Source organism: Thalassophryne amazonica, chromosome 8 (assembly GCF_902500255.1).
Source record: "Thalassophryne amazonica chromosome 8, fThaAma1.1, whole genome shotgun sequence".
Taxonomy (NCBI): Eukaryota; Metazoa; Chordata; class Actinopteri; order Batrachoidiformes; family Batrachoididae; genus Thalassophryne; species Thalassophryne amazonica.
Genome location: NC_047110.1, coordinates 98,011,349 through 98,027,711, shown reverse-complemented (window position 1 = coordinate 98,027,711; position 16,363 = coordinate 98,011,349). Strand labels below are relative to the sequence as shown.

Here is a 16,363-nt window from a genome sequence, read left to right as displayed (position 1 = left end):
GGTAATGACGAACAGCCATTTTTTATTTTGTTCCAAGAACAAATCACTTGAACATAATGCACTCATAGTTCCAAATTCACAAATGGGAAGCGTCATCTTCATGATAGCACACATGAAGGCAGCATTAGTCTTGATGGTCCACAGCCTCCAAACAGAGGGGAGAATCTCAAAAAGATGGCACCTGGAGTGGGAACAGTCAGACATCACCTTTCCTGTTCGCCTCTGAGCCCCACAGACATACAGGAGTGAATGAATTATGCCATGGAAGTGTCACAAACTGCCACAGGAATGCCACTGAAGTGCCACAAGTGTGAAATGTGTAAGTGCCACCAGGATGGGTCTGGTTGGACTGGGACTCCTTGAGAAACAGAACTGAGAAGCAATCGATCAACTGCACATTCTTTTTCCCCATAGACAGACACTAGCTGTCCTACTCTGTAATTGTCCTGCATTATGTCCTGCGTGTCCTGTGGCACAGTGCCTAATGGCCCAGTCACACGGCACATGACAATTCGTGAATGAAGGGAAAAACTAAAAAACGTCACAATTCGTTGAGAAAAGGTGGACGAAAAAGCTTTTATCCAGGGTTTGCCTTTTAGAATAAATAGCTGTGTGCCTTAAGGGCACCAAAATCTGAAAAGTTTGGTGCCCCTCAGAAAAGTTCGGTACCAAACCTACCGCTACACAGAGAGCGGCAAAGCAACTAGGGGGGTCTGGGGGCATGCCCCCCACAAAATTTTGATATAAAAAGATACAAATTGTGCATTCTGGTGATATCTGGGGCAGATTTGGGGTGAAATTATGGAAGAACAAAAAACGAAAGAGATCCGCACAGCCAGTTAGCTCCCAAACAAGCCTTTAATAACACACCAAAGGTGACGTCTCGGGCCTCGCCCTTCATCAGACAGGATGAAATTATGGAAGGGAATTTTTGTGTTTTTGGAGTAATATTTTCTGAAATTTCAAAATTTTCTAACCTTGTCAGAAGCTGAGATGACCCCATGCCAATATGCACAGGCAGATTGGCATGAGGTTATCTCAGCTGCCGATGTTTTATTAAACATCCAGCCCATTAACAATCATGGCTGCCATGAGTGTTGATTACACTTGTTGTGATTACAGAAAATCTATTAGCAGTCATCATGGTTATCTGCCATTCTCTGCAGCACTTCAAGGTGTTCTTCCTCAGAATTAGATTAGATGACGCATTGACTTTCAGTGCCCACCACGATGCTGCAGTGGCTAAATCAAATGCAAGGCTGGGACTAATCAAGCGTTCATTCCATGACATGCAATCTACGACCTTTAAGCAACTATACAAATCTCTAGTGAGGCCTATAGTTGAGTACTGCACAGTTGTTACCCACCCTGTGTACAGGTGAGATGAGGACAGGATTGAAAAAGTACAGAGACGTGCAACGAAGCTAGTTAAGGACCTGAAAACTCTGCCTTACACTGAACGTCTGCAAACACTTCACTTACCCACGCTAAAGTACAGGCGCAGAAGAGCTGACATTCTACAAGTGTACAGGACTCTTAATGGGATTGATGACCTTCATTGATAATTGGCAAAGCTTCTGGGGAAAACCTGGTCTTGTTAGGAGAGACGGCATCCATCCCACTTTAGATGGAGCAGCTCTCATTTCTAGAAATCTGGCCAATTTTCTTGGATCCTCCAAACTGTGACTGTCCAGCGTTGGGACCAGGAGGCAGAGCTGTGGTCTTATACACCTCTCTGCAGCTTCTCTCCCCCTGCCATCCCCTCGTTGCCCCATCCCCGTAGAGACGGTGCCTGCTCCCAGACCACCAATAACCAGCAAAAATCTATTTAAGCATAAAAATTCAAAAAGAAAAAATAATATAGCACCTTCAATTGCACCACAGACTAAAACAGTTAAATGTGGTCTATTAAACATTAGGTCTCTCTCTTCTAAGTCCCTGTTGGTAAATGATATAATAATTGATCAATGTATTGATTTATTCTGCCTAACAGAAACCTGGTTACAGCAGGATGAATATGTTAGTTTAAATGAGTCAACACCCCCGAGTCACACTAACTGTCAGAATGCTCGTAGCACGGGCCGTGGCGGAGGATTAGCAGCAATCTTCCATTCCAGCTTATTAATTAATCAAAAACCTAGACAGAGCTTTAATTCATTTGAAAGCTTGACTCTTAGTCTTGTCCATCCAAATTGGAAGTCCCAAAAACCAGTTTTATTTGTTATTATCTATCGTCCACCTGGTCGTTACTGTGAGTTTCTCTGTGAATTTTCAGACCTTTTGTCTGACTTAGTGCTTAGCTCAGATAAGATAATTATAGTGGGCGATTTTAATATCCACACAGATGCTGAGAATGACAGCCTCAACACTGCATTTAATCTATTATTAGACTCTATCGGCTTTGCTCAAAAAGTAAATGAGTCCACCCACCACTTTAATCATATCTTAGATCTTGTTCTGACTTATGGTATGGAAATAGAAGACTTAACAGTATTCCCTGAAAACTCCCTTCTGTCTGATCATTTTTTAATAACATTTACATTTACCCTGATGGACTACCCTGCAGTGGGGAATAAGTTTCATTACACTAGAAGTCTTTCAGAAAGCGCTGTAACTAGGTTTAAGGATATGATTCCTTCGTTATGTTCTCTAATGTCATATACCAACACAGAGCAGAGTAGCTACCTAAACTCTGTAAGGGAGTTAGAGTATCTCGTCAATAGTTTTACATCCTCTTTGAAGACAACTTTGGATGCTGTAGCTCCTCTGAAAAAGAGAGCTTTAAATCAGAAGTGTCTGACTCCGTGGTATAACTCACAAACTCGTAGCTTAAAGCAGATAACCCGTAAGTTGGAGAGGAAATGGCGTCTCACTAATTTAGAAGATCTTCACTTAGCCTGGAAAAAGAGTTTGTTGCTCTATAAAAAAGCCCTCCGTAAAGCTAGGACATCTTTCTACTCATCACTAATTGAAGAAAATAAGTATAACCTCAGGTTTCTTTTCAGCACTGTAGCTAGGCTGACAAAGAGTCAGAGCTCTATTGAGCTGAGTATTCCATTAACTTTAACTAGTAATGACTTCATGACTTTCTTTGCTAACAAAATTTTGACTATTAGAGAAAAAATTACTCATAACCATCCCAAAGATGTATCGTTATCTTTGGCTGCTTTCAGTGATGCCGGTATTTGGTTAGACTCTTTCTCTCCGGTTGTTCTGTCTGAGTTATTTTCATTGGTTGCTTCGTCCAAACCATCGACATGTTTATTGGACCCCATTCCTGCCAGGCTGCTCAAGGAAGTCCTACCATTATTTAATGCTTCAATCTTAAATATGATCAAGCTATCTTTGTTAGTTGGTTATGTACCACAGGCCTTTAAGGTGGCAGTAATTAAACCATTACTTAAAAAGCCATCACTTGACCCAGCTATCTTAGCTAATTATAGGCCAATTTCCAACCTTCCTTTTCTCTCAAAGATTCTTGAGAGGGTAGTTGTAAAACAGCTAACTGATCACCTGCAGAGGAATGGTCTATTTGAAGAGTTTCAGTCAGGTTTTAGAATTCATCATAGTACAGAAACAGCATTAGTGAAGGTTACAAATGATCTTCTTATGGCTTCGGACAGTGGACTTATCTCTGTGCTTGTTCTGTTGGACCTCAGTGCTGCTTTTGATACTGTTGACCATAAAATTTTATTACAGAGATTAGAGCATGTCATAGGTATTAAAGGCACTGCGCTGCGGTGGTTTGAATCATATTTGTCTAATAGATTACAGTTTGTTCATGTAAATGGGGAATCTTCTTCACAGACTAAAGTTAATTATGGAGTTCCACAAGGTTCTGTGCTAGGACCAATTTTATTCACTTTATACATGCTTCCCTTAGGCAGTATTATTAGACGGTATTGCTTAAATTTTCATTGTTACGCAGATGATACCCAGCTTTATCTATCCATGAAGCCAGAGGATACACACCAATTAGCTAAACTGCAGGATTGTCTTACAGACATAAAGACATGGATGACCTCTAATTTCCTGCTTTTAAACTCAGATAAAACTGAAGTTATTGTACTTGGCCCCACAAATCTTAGAAGCATGGTGTCTAACCAGATCGTTACTCTGGATGGCATTTCCCTGATCTCTAGTAATACTGTGAGAAATCTTGGAGTCATTTTTGATCAGGATATGTCATTCAAAGCGCATATTAAACAAATATGTAGGACTGCCTTTTTGCATTTACGCAATATCTCTAAAATCAGAAAGGTCTTGTCTCAGAGTGATGGTGAAAAACTAATTCATGCATTTATTTCCTCTAGGCTGGACTATTGTAATTCATTATTATCAGGTTGTCCTAAAAGTTCCCTAAAAAGCCTTCAGTTGGTTCAGAATGCTGCAGCTAGAGTACTGATGGGGACTAGCAGGAGAGAGCATATCTCACCCGTGTTGGCCTCTCTTCATTGGCTTCCTGTTAATTCTAGAATAGAATTTAAAATTCTTCTTCTTACTTATAAGGTTTTGAATAATCAGGTCCCATCTTATCTTAGGGACCTCGTAGTACCATATTACCCCATTAGAGCGCTTCGTTCTCAGACTGCGGGCTTACTTGTAGTTCCTAGGGTTTGTAAGAGTAGAATGGGAGGCAGAGCCTTCAGCTTTCAGGCTCCTCTCCTGTGGAACCAGCTCCCAATTCAGATCAGGGAGACAGATACCCTCTCTACTTTTAAGATTAGGCTTAAAACTTTCCTTTTCGCTAAGGCTTATAGTTAGGGCTGGATCGGGTGACCCTGGACCATCCCTTGGTTATGCTGCTTTAGACGTAGATTGTGGGGGGGGTTCCCATGATGCACTGTTTCTTTCTCTTTTTGCTCCGTATGCATCACTCTGCATTTAATCATTAGTGATCGATCTCTGCCCCCCTTCACGGCATGTCTTTTTCCTGTTTTTTTCCCTCAGCCCCAACCAGTCTCAGCAGAAGACTGCCCCTCGCTGAGCCTGGTTCTGCTGGAGGTTTCTTCCTGTTAAAAGGGAGTTTTTCCTTCCCACTGTTGCCAAGTGCTTGCTCATAGGGGGTCGTTTTGACCGTTGGGGTTTTTCATAATTATTGTATGGCCTTGCCTTGCAATATGGAGCGCCTTGGGGCAACTGTTTGTTGTGATTTGGCGCTATATAAGAAAAAAAGTTGAGTTGAGTTGAGTTGAGTTGAAGTGTCCCAGTTCTTCTCACTACAGACATCAGGCAGAGCACGCTCTAATGGGTTCAAGATTTTCAAGCAACATTGCCAGACTAAACTTAGAGGCAACCATTTTAGCCAGAGAGTAGTGGATCCATGGAATGCCCTGCCCACCGAAATTGTGACAGCTCCATCTTTGAACCATCTTAAATCGTCTCTCAAACGGCACTGGAAACGTGACTCAGACAAATGGACAGTTTAGTGACAATATATAATTATATACACTAAGACATACTGGGTTTAACGAAATAGAGGATAACCAGTCAGTGACTGACAATCCTAACACTCAGTAAGTACTCAGTAAGTAAGGTACATGAAGCAGCAGCAGCCTCAGTGCTCACAAACCCGCTTCTGCACTGTGTGAAAACATTCGGCTGCTCCAACAAAGTCAAATTAAACAATAACGTTACAAAAACTAAACAAACGATGAAAAAACGTCAAGAATGACAGCAAAATGAGACACAGATGAATTGAGGTTTTTGTTGCCCTTCGTTCAAATTTTTCAACAGTTTAAAAATCCTGACATAGCGCCAGCTGCAGGAATGAGGCTGTGCAAAGGTTAAACAATGCCAACGACAGTCAACAAAAGTCCAGATTTCTTGTTTCGTCAGGACTTCGTCACCCTTCGTTAAGTGCCGTGTGACTGGGCCTTTAGCTGTTAGCACTAGTGCCTCACAGCAAGAAGGTCATGGGATCACTTCCCGCACTTTCTGTGTGGAGTTTGCATGTTCTCCCTGTGTCTGCATGGGTTTCCTCTGGGCACTCCTGTTTCCTCTCACAATCAAAAACATAGGGTCTGTTCCTTTCTCTGCCTCTGACCAAAGCAGCATCTCTACATCTGGAGTTGGTCCCCGGGCACCGGAATATGGCTGCCCACTGCTCCTAGTGGTTGGATTGTGTCAAACTGTAATTCGGATGGGTTAAATAGAGGACAAATTTATTGTTATGTACATACAATGACAATAAAGGCTCTATTCTATTTTATTCTATTATTAAGCATTGTTTATTATAGCAGGGGTGGTGGCCAAGTGGTTAATGCGCTTGGTTTCAGTTCGGAAGGTTCTGGGTTCAAATCCCACCCCTGCCACATGTCTCCATGTAATGTGGAGTTGCGTCAGGAAGGGCATCCGGCGTAAAACCTGTGCCAAATCAACATGCAGATCCACCTTGGATTTGCTGTGGCGACCCCGAGTGCAAACAAGGGAGCAGCCGAAGGGACTTACTATTAAGCATTGTTTATTACTCCACCCCACCAAAAATTCGATTAAAACAAATTTAGGAATTTAAATTTTAATTAACAACTAGTGTCCCCCAATGTGTAACCAGGAAACAATCAAGAACTTGTACAAACGAGGAATTTTGGCTTCACATGGACTTTCTTGTCCGCAGAGTTGTTTGTATATGTTTATTTAGGAGAAATCACGCAGCTTCGGTGTAAAAATAAAAATATATTAGATCTTAAAGAAGAAAATACTTTGTCGGCTACATAACACGACTTTAAAATGAACTTGTAAGCTAGGCTAAGTTAGCCTAACTATTCAAGTCTGAACTTGAATTCCACCGCATGCAGTCAAAACATACGACATGAAACTGAAATAATGTATAAGAAACTATATCCATGTGCTTATCTGTTAAACACAGTCGTAGAGACTCACTAAAAGTGCGTTAAATCACAAAAGAAAACGGTTCATACCAGAATTTACCGCCATGTGAGCAGCCATGATCCGAAGGTGGAAAATACGACAGGAGCTTCTAAGCGTCTGCCAGTGTGAAAGTCAAACATATGTTTTTTTTATCTAATTAATCTCACTATTTTTAAGCCTTCCGTCTAAGTGACTGTATATACTAGATACTTAAATCATATATATCTAAAATTAACATTCCCGAAATCTTGATGATCTCTTCAGGCGGGGTCCTCGCGCTTTGTGTTTGTAACTTGATGGGAAATGTAGTTTTCGATTGCACGCTCGCACAAGTGTGGCTTTATTTAACTTTCTGTGTTTTTCTTTCTACGTTTACTTTTTTATTTAAGCTCTGTAATTTTTTTAAATAAATAGTAGTATACATAACAATAGTACTGCTAGGCTGGCTGAATCGCAGCATTAATTAGTGGTGAAAACATCGTTCCGTGCTTGTGTTAAGTCGACGCATTTGTGTTGTTGCACAAACGCCTGCCAGAGGTGTCAAACATACACAGACACGTACAAAAGTATAATTTTAAGGCAAATGTATCCAAAGCGATGGCACGGGTTGTGAAAGTGTTTCGGACTCTGAGGAATCACTGGAAGAAATCGACGGCTGCTGTGTGCGTCCTGAGCTACGGCAGTCACTGGATCTATGGCAAATACTGGTGGGTCTTTTATAAACTTGAAATACTGTATTCCATCAAGTTTTCAAATATATGTGTTTCAAATACATCCAGTCAAAATGTAGCCAACAATGTAGACAATATGTTGTCCCATGTTTCTGCCAGACAGTACAGTCAGATCCAGAAGTATTTGGACACTTTTGTAGTTTTGTATTTTGGGTCACTGTGGTTGTCGACCGAGCAGCCCATCCCACACTTCCCTATCCTCAGCCGAGTCCTCAAACTCTTCCTGGGGGATCCCGAGGAGTTCCCAAGCCCTCTGTGGGATAAAATCCCTCCAGCATGTCCTGGCTCTTCTCTGGGGTCTTGTCCCAGTTGGACGTGGCTACAAAACCTCCCCAGGGAGACGACCAGGGGGATCCTCACTATATGCCTGAACCATCTTGGCTCTTTGCTTTTGATGCAGAGAAGCAGCAGCTCTACTCCAAGTCCCTTCCGGATAGTCGAGCTTCTCACCCTGTCCAGGAGTGCAAGGCCAGACCTGATGGCGGAATCTTATTTCGGCCACTTGTATCTGCCACCTTGTTCTTTTGGTCATTACCAAAAGCTCATGGTTATAGGTGAGGAGCGTAAATTAAGAGTCTCACCCTCTGGCTCAGCTCTTTCTTCCCACCAGTACAGTGTCCCCAAAATGTCAGACACCACCTCAGTCCATCTCTCAGTCTCATGCTCAAAATTACCCCACTTGTGAACAAGACCTAGAGATACTTAAACTCCTTCACTTGTGGCAATAACCCTCCCCTGACCCAAAGGGGACAATCTGCCCTTTTTCCAACAGAAGACCATGGTCTCAGATTTGGAGGTGCTGGTTCTCATCCTGGTCACTTCACACTTGGCCTCAAACCTGCTCAGTTCACATTGAAAGTCACTGTCTGATGAAGCCAACACAACCAGATCATCCTCAAAAAGCAAAAATGCAGTTTTGAGGTCACCAAAATGGGCACTCACCAGTCCATGATTACGCCTTGAAATCCTGTCCATGAACATCATGAACAGGATTGGTGACAAAGGGCAGCCCTGGTGAAGTCCAACACTCATCAGGAACAGGTCTGATATGACGCAGAGAATACAGACACAGCTCCTACTTTGGTCATAAGAGACCAGATTGCCCTTTGTGATCCATTCTCTATTCTCAGACTTCAATAATGTAAATCTTGAAGAAATACAGCCGGTCCATCCTCACCTCTCCAAAGTAACCATCTCTTTGCTGCAGCCATGTGAAAATGTGGGTATTTCCTCAGCGTTCTCCAGCCGCTGGAATCTTGAGGCACCTGCCTACTGGATCATACACAGAAAAATGTGTCACATGGCCAAAATGTCACAAAGACCAAAAAAAAAAAAAAATGGTAGTTGTGCGCACATCCAATCCTAATTTAGGCCAGGTGCAGGATAATCAAGAATTGCAGAGAAAAAAGATGGAAAAAGCCGCACACTGGTATAAAGTTCCCAAAATCTTTTTATTGACTAAAAAAAGCAACTTTCCACTGCAAGGTCTTCTTTAGGCAGCTTCTTCAGGCAACTGAAGTTCAAGTTCAGTTGCCTGAAGAAGACGTTGCTTTTTTTTAAGTCAATAAAAAGATTTTGGGAGCTTTATTCCAGTAGACAAAGAAAAACAAACAAATGAAGGACTTAAGGAAATACTGATGTAATTCAATAGGATCAAAAATAATTCTGCTTAATTTAAGGTATTTACATAAGTTAAGGGAAAAAAGCCACATTTGTCTGATGTATTTTGTCTCCTTTCAGTGACAGTATTGTGCGCAGAGAAGCTTGTTTGGAGGCCAGGGTAAGACTTCTTATTTTCTTTGTGAATACTGCAAAGCTCATTACAGTGCCATTCGTCAGTTCCTCAGTCTAAAGACTTTATCATCATCATCATCGTGGTTATTTTTGTTAGGAATTTGGGCATCAGCTGATCACACCCCAGCATCGCCTCAAAAAGGCAACTGTAATCTTGAACCCTGCAGCGAGCAGAGGGTAAGACTACACAAAGCATCTGAAGGTCAATCATGTTTGTCCATCACACACTGATGTATTTTAATCTTCTGTCACAATATTCTGCAGGAAAGCCAAAAATTTATTTGAAAAGAATGCTGCTCCTATTTTACACCTTGCTGGTATAGAGATCACCATAGTTAAGGTATTGTTTCCTTTTATTCCTGAAGAATCACCTAATGTGAAACCATGATTTGATATTCTTTTTATTGGGCTTTGTTTGTAGACAGACTATGAAGGTCAGGCAAAAAAACTGATGGAGCTCATGGAGCAGCCAGACATGTTGATTGTGGCTGGAGGTGACGGCACATTGCAGGAAGTCGTCACAGGTTTACTGCGAAGGCCCGATCAAGTAAGGTGTTACTGTATACAGAGACAAAGTTTAGTTTATGGCTAACAGCACAACCACACAGGGAGAAATTAATTCATTTGTATTTATTTATTTATGTCACTGCAGGACACATTTAGTGAAACTCCAATCGGATTCATTCCTCTAGGGTCTCGCAACTCCCTGAGTCCAAGTCTTCACACTCTCAGTGACAACAAGGTCAAGTAAGTAAATCAGAATCACTTTGAGATTTTCATTTTTAAATTTTGGACCAGTTATGAAACATTTCAAACAATCATCGCACTTAGCCAAGTGTATGGAATTTGTACCACGGCTGTTAATGGGTTCAAATAAAAGCGGACAGTGAGACTGATGCTGTGACATGAAACTGAAAACCCAGTGCTGAATCCAGTCTGGTTTTGAAATTGCCATTTCCAGAATTGCAGCTGAAGATGATGTTTTGGGAAAATCCCACAAAATGTGGGCTCATGAGCATCTCTGAGTATATGGTGGTAGTTTTTAGTATTTTCTGTGTTGATAGTGTATATATATATTTTTTTTTCAGGGACATTACGTCAGCAACTCTGTCCATTCTGAAGGGAGAAGTTGTACCTCTGGATGTTCTGCAGATCAAAGTGAGAAACCAGAGATCCTCACACTTTGAGCTCTTATTTTCAGATGAATAAATCCTTGAAGGATACTGCTTTGAATCTGTACTGCAAAAAATCAATCAGTAATGGGAATTGTCCTTTTTTTAATAATAATTATAGTGTAATTTTGCAGTGTGTTGAGAAATGTTGCACGTTTGCCTGGACAGAGATTAGACTTTGTGTGTGTGTTTTTAGGGTGAAAAAGAACAGCCAGTGTTTGCTCTGATGGGACTGCAGTGGGGGGTTTTCAGAGACACGGCTGCAACAGTCACCAAGTAAGAATCTTCATCAAAGCCTTTTAACACTATTAACTGAACAAATAATAATAATAACTTTTTTCTTCGAAGATATTGGTACCTTGGACCACTGAAGACAAAAGCAGCACATTGGTTTTGCACTCTACGGGTAAGGCTGAGTGGTTCCTCTGAACATGGTACTCCAGTACTGGTACTTGTAGATAAAGCATTTGATCACATTCTCTAGAAAGACATTTGAATAGTAAATGAACACTCTAAATGTGTTAATGTAATACTCAGGAATGGATCTGGGGGGCATCCACCTCCCCCACCAGCCAAAAAAGAAAAAGAAAAGATTCAAGGAAAAAATATATGAAGAGTTTTTTTTTAGTTTGATAGCCAATGTTTGTCCCTATTTCTTAGTCATTATCTTCCGCTGGAAATAAAGCTGAACGTATTTCACTGTGTTCAACAATATGAAATAATTTTTACACTGTATCATCTGTCCATACAAGTAGGATAAACTTCTATGATCTGCATGATACTATTATAGATTTTAATGATTCCTGGCCAATCTGTCAAAAATTCACTGGTGATTATGAAAGATATGCTTTACAATTTTAAAAAAAAAGGAATATTTTACTTTGCAGATTTGATTATTTTATGTTAGCGTATATGGTGGAAAAAGTTTGTTACTACTAGTTTAAAAATTATTTTAATATCAATAACATTACGCTGTCAATCCATGAAGTCATTCTTTAGTGGTTTTCCTGTCTGATGCAGAATCTAACCCAGGATCCTCCAGTCACCAACCTGACTAACTTGTAGTCCAGACCAGTGTTTATCAAACCTTTTCAGATGAAGGACCACTTGAGCAAAAAAAATCCCAAGGTCCAACTGACTCTGAAAATATTCAAAAACAGTAATAATTTAGATATGAATTGGGCTAATGATTAAAATAATACATACATGCTACTGTCTATGAAACTTTGGAGTAATTTTTAAACATTTTAATGAAACACTTTTCAGTTAAAATTAAATTCTTTTAAAATGTGATATTTTGCTCATATACTCACGCACCACTAGGGGTCGCTCATAAAGGCTGGTTTGAACCATCACCTCCCCAAAATCCCCTTAATGGAGACTCCTGTAGAGCTGTAGGGTCTTGAGAACTGCCCAGCTTGTCCACTGTGACCCCAAATTTGTTACAGCTTCTTTAAATTGAAGTTCTGCAGACTGCTGTTTGCTCTTTGTCCCAGACTTCATCTGGCTAAACTTCAAGATCAGGCTGTTTTGCAGGTGTGTGCATGAATTCTGAATGGAGAACTTGCAACTATGGACATGACGAATTTCAAGAATGAATGAATGCGGGAGTTATGTTGCAATGTGATGCTCAAAGCTGCAACACCTTTGCACTTTGTTCCTTTGTGCTCAGATTACATGACAAAGTGGACTTGTACATGCCCCAAATGCACTTGTGTGATGTGATTTAGATTGTGTGTTATAGGTCATAGAGATGGGGCCCAAAGTCTTTCAGCCTTGTGTGCAAAGTTACATCAGGACACATTAGTTTCCAGCATCGGTTATCAGCTTATTGTCACATTATTATTTAATCTATGAATGTTATTATTCTGTGGCTGCTCATGTGTTGAAACATCCCCACAGAAGTGGCCCCTGGTCCGAGAAGTTTCCATGTCCTACATGCCTCCCAGACTTCGACCCCCTGACCTACCCCCAGAGAAGCCACCAAGGCCCAACCTGCTCTACCGCATCGTGCGCCGGCTGAAAACCAACTGGAGTCCACCTGTACAAGGTATTAGAGCTGCGGCTGACCGTGCTTTTCATGATCACTTCTTTTGATGTTTTTGTTTTTGTTTGTTTGTTTTGTTTTTTAGTAATTAGTTATTTTGTGAATAACATGTCAGAAAATGTAAAATAAAAATGATAAAAAATTTAAATTTTTATCGTGCCAAACACAATTTCTTTAAATTGCAGAAATTGAAATAGAGGATGTTTATTATCACTTGATAATTGACTTTTAGTGATTATCAGAAAAAAAAATGTATTTTGTAGTTTATTTTAGGTTGTGTTGTGATATCATTATATTGTAATCTGACACCTTTTTTGAAGCACATTTGTGTTTTTTTGTGTGTGTTTTACTTGCAGAGCCTGAAAAAGTTGAAGAGCCAGTGATGTGGGAGAATCAACATTTATCTACATTAGAACTGTTCATTCAAACACACAACAGAAACCCAGTGGAGAGGGTCAGAACAACAATAATTCTACTTGCACAGCTTGAATATTTGATTTCTGACATTATGAGCTCTCCCCCACCACCTTTGAATCACAGTATTTTTGACCATTTAAATTTTATTCAAACCTGCAGCGAGTAAATGACTCTCTGATGATCTGGGCGGAGCCGGACAACTTGACCGTGAGCGAGTTCATCACTGCCGGGTCAGTACTTGCAGTTCTTGCAGTAATATTTTGGTATTGTACATATTTAGAAGGAAGTATAGAAAGTGTTCCTGCAATTTTAAGTTGGAAAAAGATGCAACTCTTCCTCCTTTCAGTTGTAAAAAAGAAGACGACCCCACTGTTTTCACCAAAAACGCCACAAAATTGGAAGTCGGTGCATGTCAGCTGCAGCTGCCAGAGGTGAGAAGCTCCAAAAATGATCTGAACCCCTGTCACTGTCACTTAAAAAATCAATTGTCAGAAAAATAATATAATAGTAACCACCCTGACTCACAGCAGAGGAAGAGGAAGATGGTCGTCTTGCTTCAATTTGAAGTCTTTATTACTGCGGGTGTGCCATCACTGAAGCACATTAGCAAAACCTCCGAATATATCCCACATGGGGGGGAAAAAAAATCTGACAGTCATAACCCTCCCCACGTCTCCAATACAGCTGCCAGACTTATCTAACCCAAGGTTGGCCAAGACAAACATATTTTTTCTCAAATGGGAGAGAGTGGCCTTCTCTTATCTTATTCCGTGAGGAGAGCTGTCTTTTGTCTTTTCACACGAAAAACCCTCAGCATTAAGTGGTCACACTTAAATATAAAGTTAGCACAATATACACTCAACAAAAATATAAACGCAACACTTTTGGTTTTGCTCCCATTTTGTATGAGATGAACTCAAAGATCTAAAACTTTTTCCACATACACAATTATCACCATTTCCCTCAAATATTGTTCACAAACCAGTCTAAATCTGTGATAGTGAGCACTTCTCCTTTGCTGAGATAATCCATCCCACCTCACAGGTGTACCATACCAAGATGCTGATTAGACACCATTATTAGTGCACAGGTGTGCCTTAGACTGCCCACAATAAAAGGCCACTCTGAAAGGTGCAGTTTTGTTTTATTGGGGGGGGGATACCAGTCAGTATCTGGTGTGACCACCATTTGCCTCATGCAGTGCAACACATCTCCTTCGCATAGAGTTGATCAGGTTGTCAATTGTGGCCTGTGGAATGTTGGTCCACTCTTCAATGGCTGTGCGAAGTTGCTGGATATTGGCAGGAACTGGTACACGCTGTCGTATACGCCGGTCCAGAGCATCCCAGACATGCTCAATGGGTGACATGTCCGGTGAGTATGCCGGCCATGCAAGAACTGGGACTTCCAAGAATTGTGTAAAGATCCTTGCAGCATGGGGCCATGCATTATCCTGCTGCAACATGAGGTGATGTTCTTGGATGTTGGCACAACAATGGGCCTCAGGATCTCGTCACGGTATCTCTGTGCATTCAAAATGCCATCAATAAAATGCACCTGTGTTCTTCGTCCATAACAGACGCCTGCCCATACCATAACCCCACCGCCACCATGGGCCACTCGATCCACAACACTGACATCAGAAAACCGCTCACCCACACGACGCCACACACGCTGTCTGCCATCTGCCTTGGACAGTGTGAACCGGGATTCATCCATGAAGAGAACACCTCTCCAACGTGCCAAACGCCAGCGAATGTGAGCATTTGCCCACTCAAGTCGATTACGACGACGAACTGGAGTCAGGTCGAGACCCCGATGAGGACGACGAGCATGCAGATGAGCTTCCCTGAGACGGTTTCTGACAGTTTGTGCAGAAATTCTTTGGTTATGCAAACCGATTGTTTCAGCAGCTGTCTGAGTGGCTGGTCTCAGACGATCTTGGAGGTGAACATGCTGGATGTGGAGGTCCTGGGCTGGTGTGGTTACACGTGGTCTGCGGTTGTGAGGCTGGTTGGATGTACTGCCAGATTCTCTGAAACGCCTTTGGAGACGGCTTATGGTAGAGAAATGAACATTCAATACACGAGCAACAGCTCTGGTTGATATTCCTGCTGTCAGCATGCCAACTGCACGCTCCCTCCAATTTTGCAACATCTGTGGCATTGTGCTGTGTGATAAAACTGCACCTTTCAGAGTGGCCTTTTATTGTGGGCAGTCTAAGGCACACCTGTGCACTAATCATGGTGTCTAATCAGCATCTTGGTATGGCACACCTGTGAGGTGGGATGGATTATCTCAGCAAAGGAGAAGTGCTCACTATCACAGATTTAGACTGGTTTGTGAACAATATTTGAGGGAAATGGTGATAATTGTGTATGTGGAAAAGTTTTAGATCTTTGAGTTCATCTCATACAAAATGGGAGCAAAACCAAAAGTGTTGCGTTTATATTTTTGTTGAGTGTATATATATATATTCAGCATACATGATATCAATTAAAAGAAAACGCCACATTCTCCCATCATGATAATAATGAAAAAGAATAAAGCACACGAACTTTTTTCAACATCAATGAAAATGATTGTGTTACTCAGTCAAACGCCTAAATCTTATATTTTGCTTCACCTTTAACCGTTTCCGCTGGACCTGCAGGGTGCCGGCGGCTTCTACAACATCGACAACGAGGAGTACGAGGCCATGCCGGTAGAAGTAAGGCTGTTGCCACGGAAACTACAGTTCTTCATCAGTGCGGAGCGCAGAGATCAGCTCGTGTCACAGAAGGCGCTGACGAGAAAACCTCAAACGTGAAAGAAGACCAAAGGAATAAATGATTTGAAGAGAAACAGTGGTACAGCAGCACAGATCCACTTCATGAGCAGAATTAAGTAAAAACAATGTCCTGATTTTTTTTTTTTTTTTACAGTCTTTCTTACTATACGCGCGAGGCATTGTTAAAACATTGATGTAATATAAGGAGGTTCCTTTACATCTTATTATTTATCACAGGACAAATGCGGCAAATCAGATTTGTTTACTGGATTATTTACTAATACAGGTGCATTATTTTAACCCAATGAATTGAAAAAAAAAAACAAATACACTTCAGTGAACCCATGGAGTTTTACACACTGACATCAAATGTAAAGAATCCAACATTCTCTTTATTCCATTTTCTAAAATTGTCACCTTTAAAGTTACAGTGAAAACAAGTTTGTGCAACATGACAAAAATATCAAAGCCAAAATCACAAATGCATCAGTATTGGCAGCTTCTTCTTTCAAGTTCTGCCATTAGGGGTCACCACAGGCATCTCCGTCTGCAGGAGCACCAA

The 16,363-nt window shown here is 41.1% G+C and overlaps 2 protein-coding genes across 4 annotated transcripts in view; one reads left to right on the top strand and one right to left on the bottom strand.

The window, feature by feature from the left end:
• The window catches only part of nup205 (nucleoporin 205), a 52,785-nt gene extending 45,837 nt beyond the window's left edge, over window positions 1–6,948 (bottom strand). For all 3 annotated transcript variants that reach the window (XR_004562318.1, XM_034177060.1, XM_034177061.1), the window contains exon 1: window positions 6,921–6,948. Coding sequence is in view for 2 of the 3 variants with exons in the window: in XM_034177060.1 (XP_034032951.1) it covers window positions 6,921–6,948 (28 nt within the window). In the remaining variant the exon portion in view is untranslated. The remainder of the gene's footprint in view (window positions 1–6,920) is intronic.
• Window positions 6,949–7,291: 343 nt separating this feature from the next.
• On the top strand, window positions 7,292–15,941 carry agk (acylglycerol kinase). Its single transcript, XM_034177059.1, has 14 exons — window positions 7,292–7,577; window positions 9,342–9,381; window positions 9,493–9,572; window positions 9,660–9,735; window positions 9,817–9,942; window positions 10,048–10,142; window positions 10,484–10,553; window positions 10,764–10,843; window positions 10,916–10,973; window positions 12,470–12,617; window positions 12,971–13,068; window positions 13,191–13,261; window positions 13,378–13,462; window positions 15,685–15,941. Exons 1-14 carry the CDS (start codon window positions 7,468–7,470, stop codon window positions 15,838–15,840), a joined length of 1,293 nt encoding a protein of 430 aa, XP_034032950.1. The 5' UTR covers window positions 7,292–7,467; the 3' UTR covers window positions 15,841–15,941.
• The last annotated feature ends 422 nt before the right edge of the window (window positions 15,942–16,363 follow it).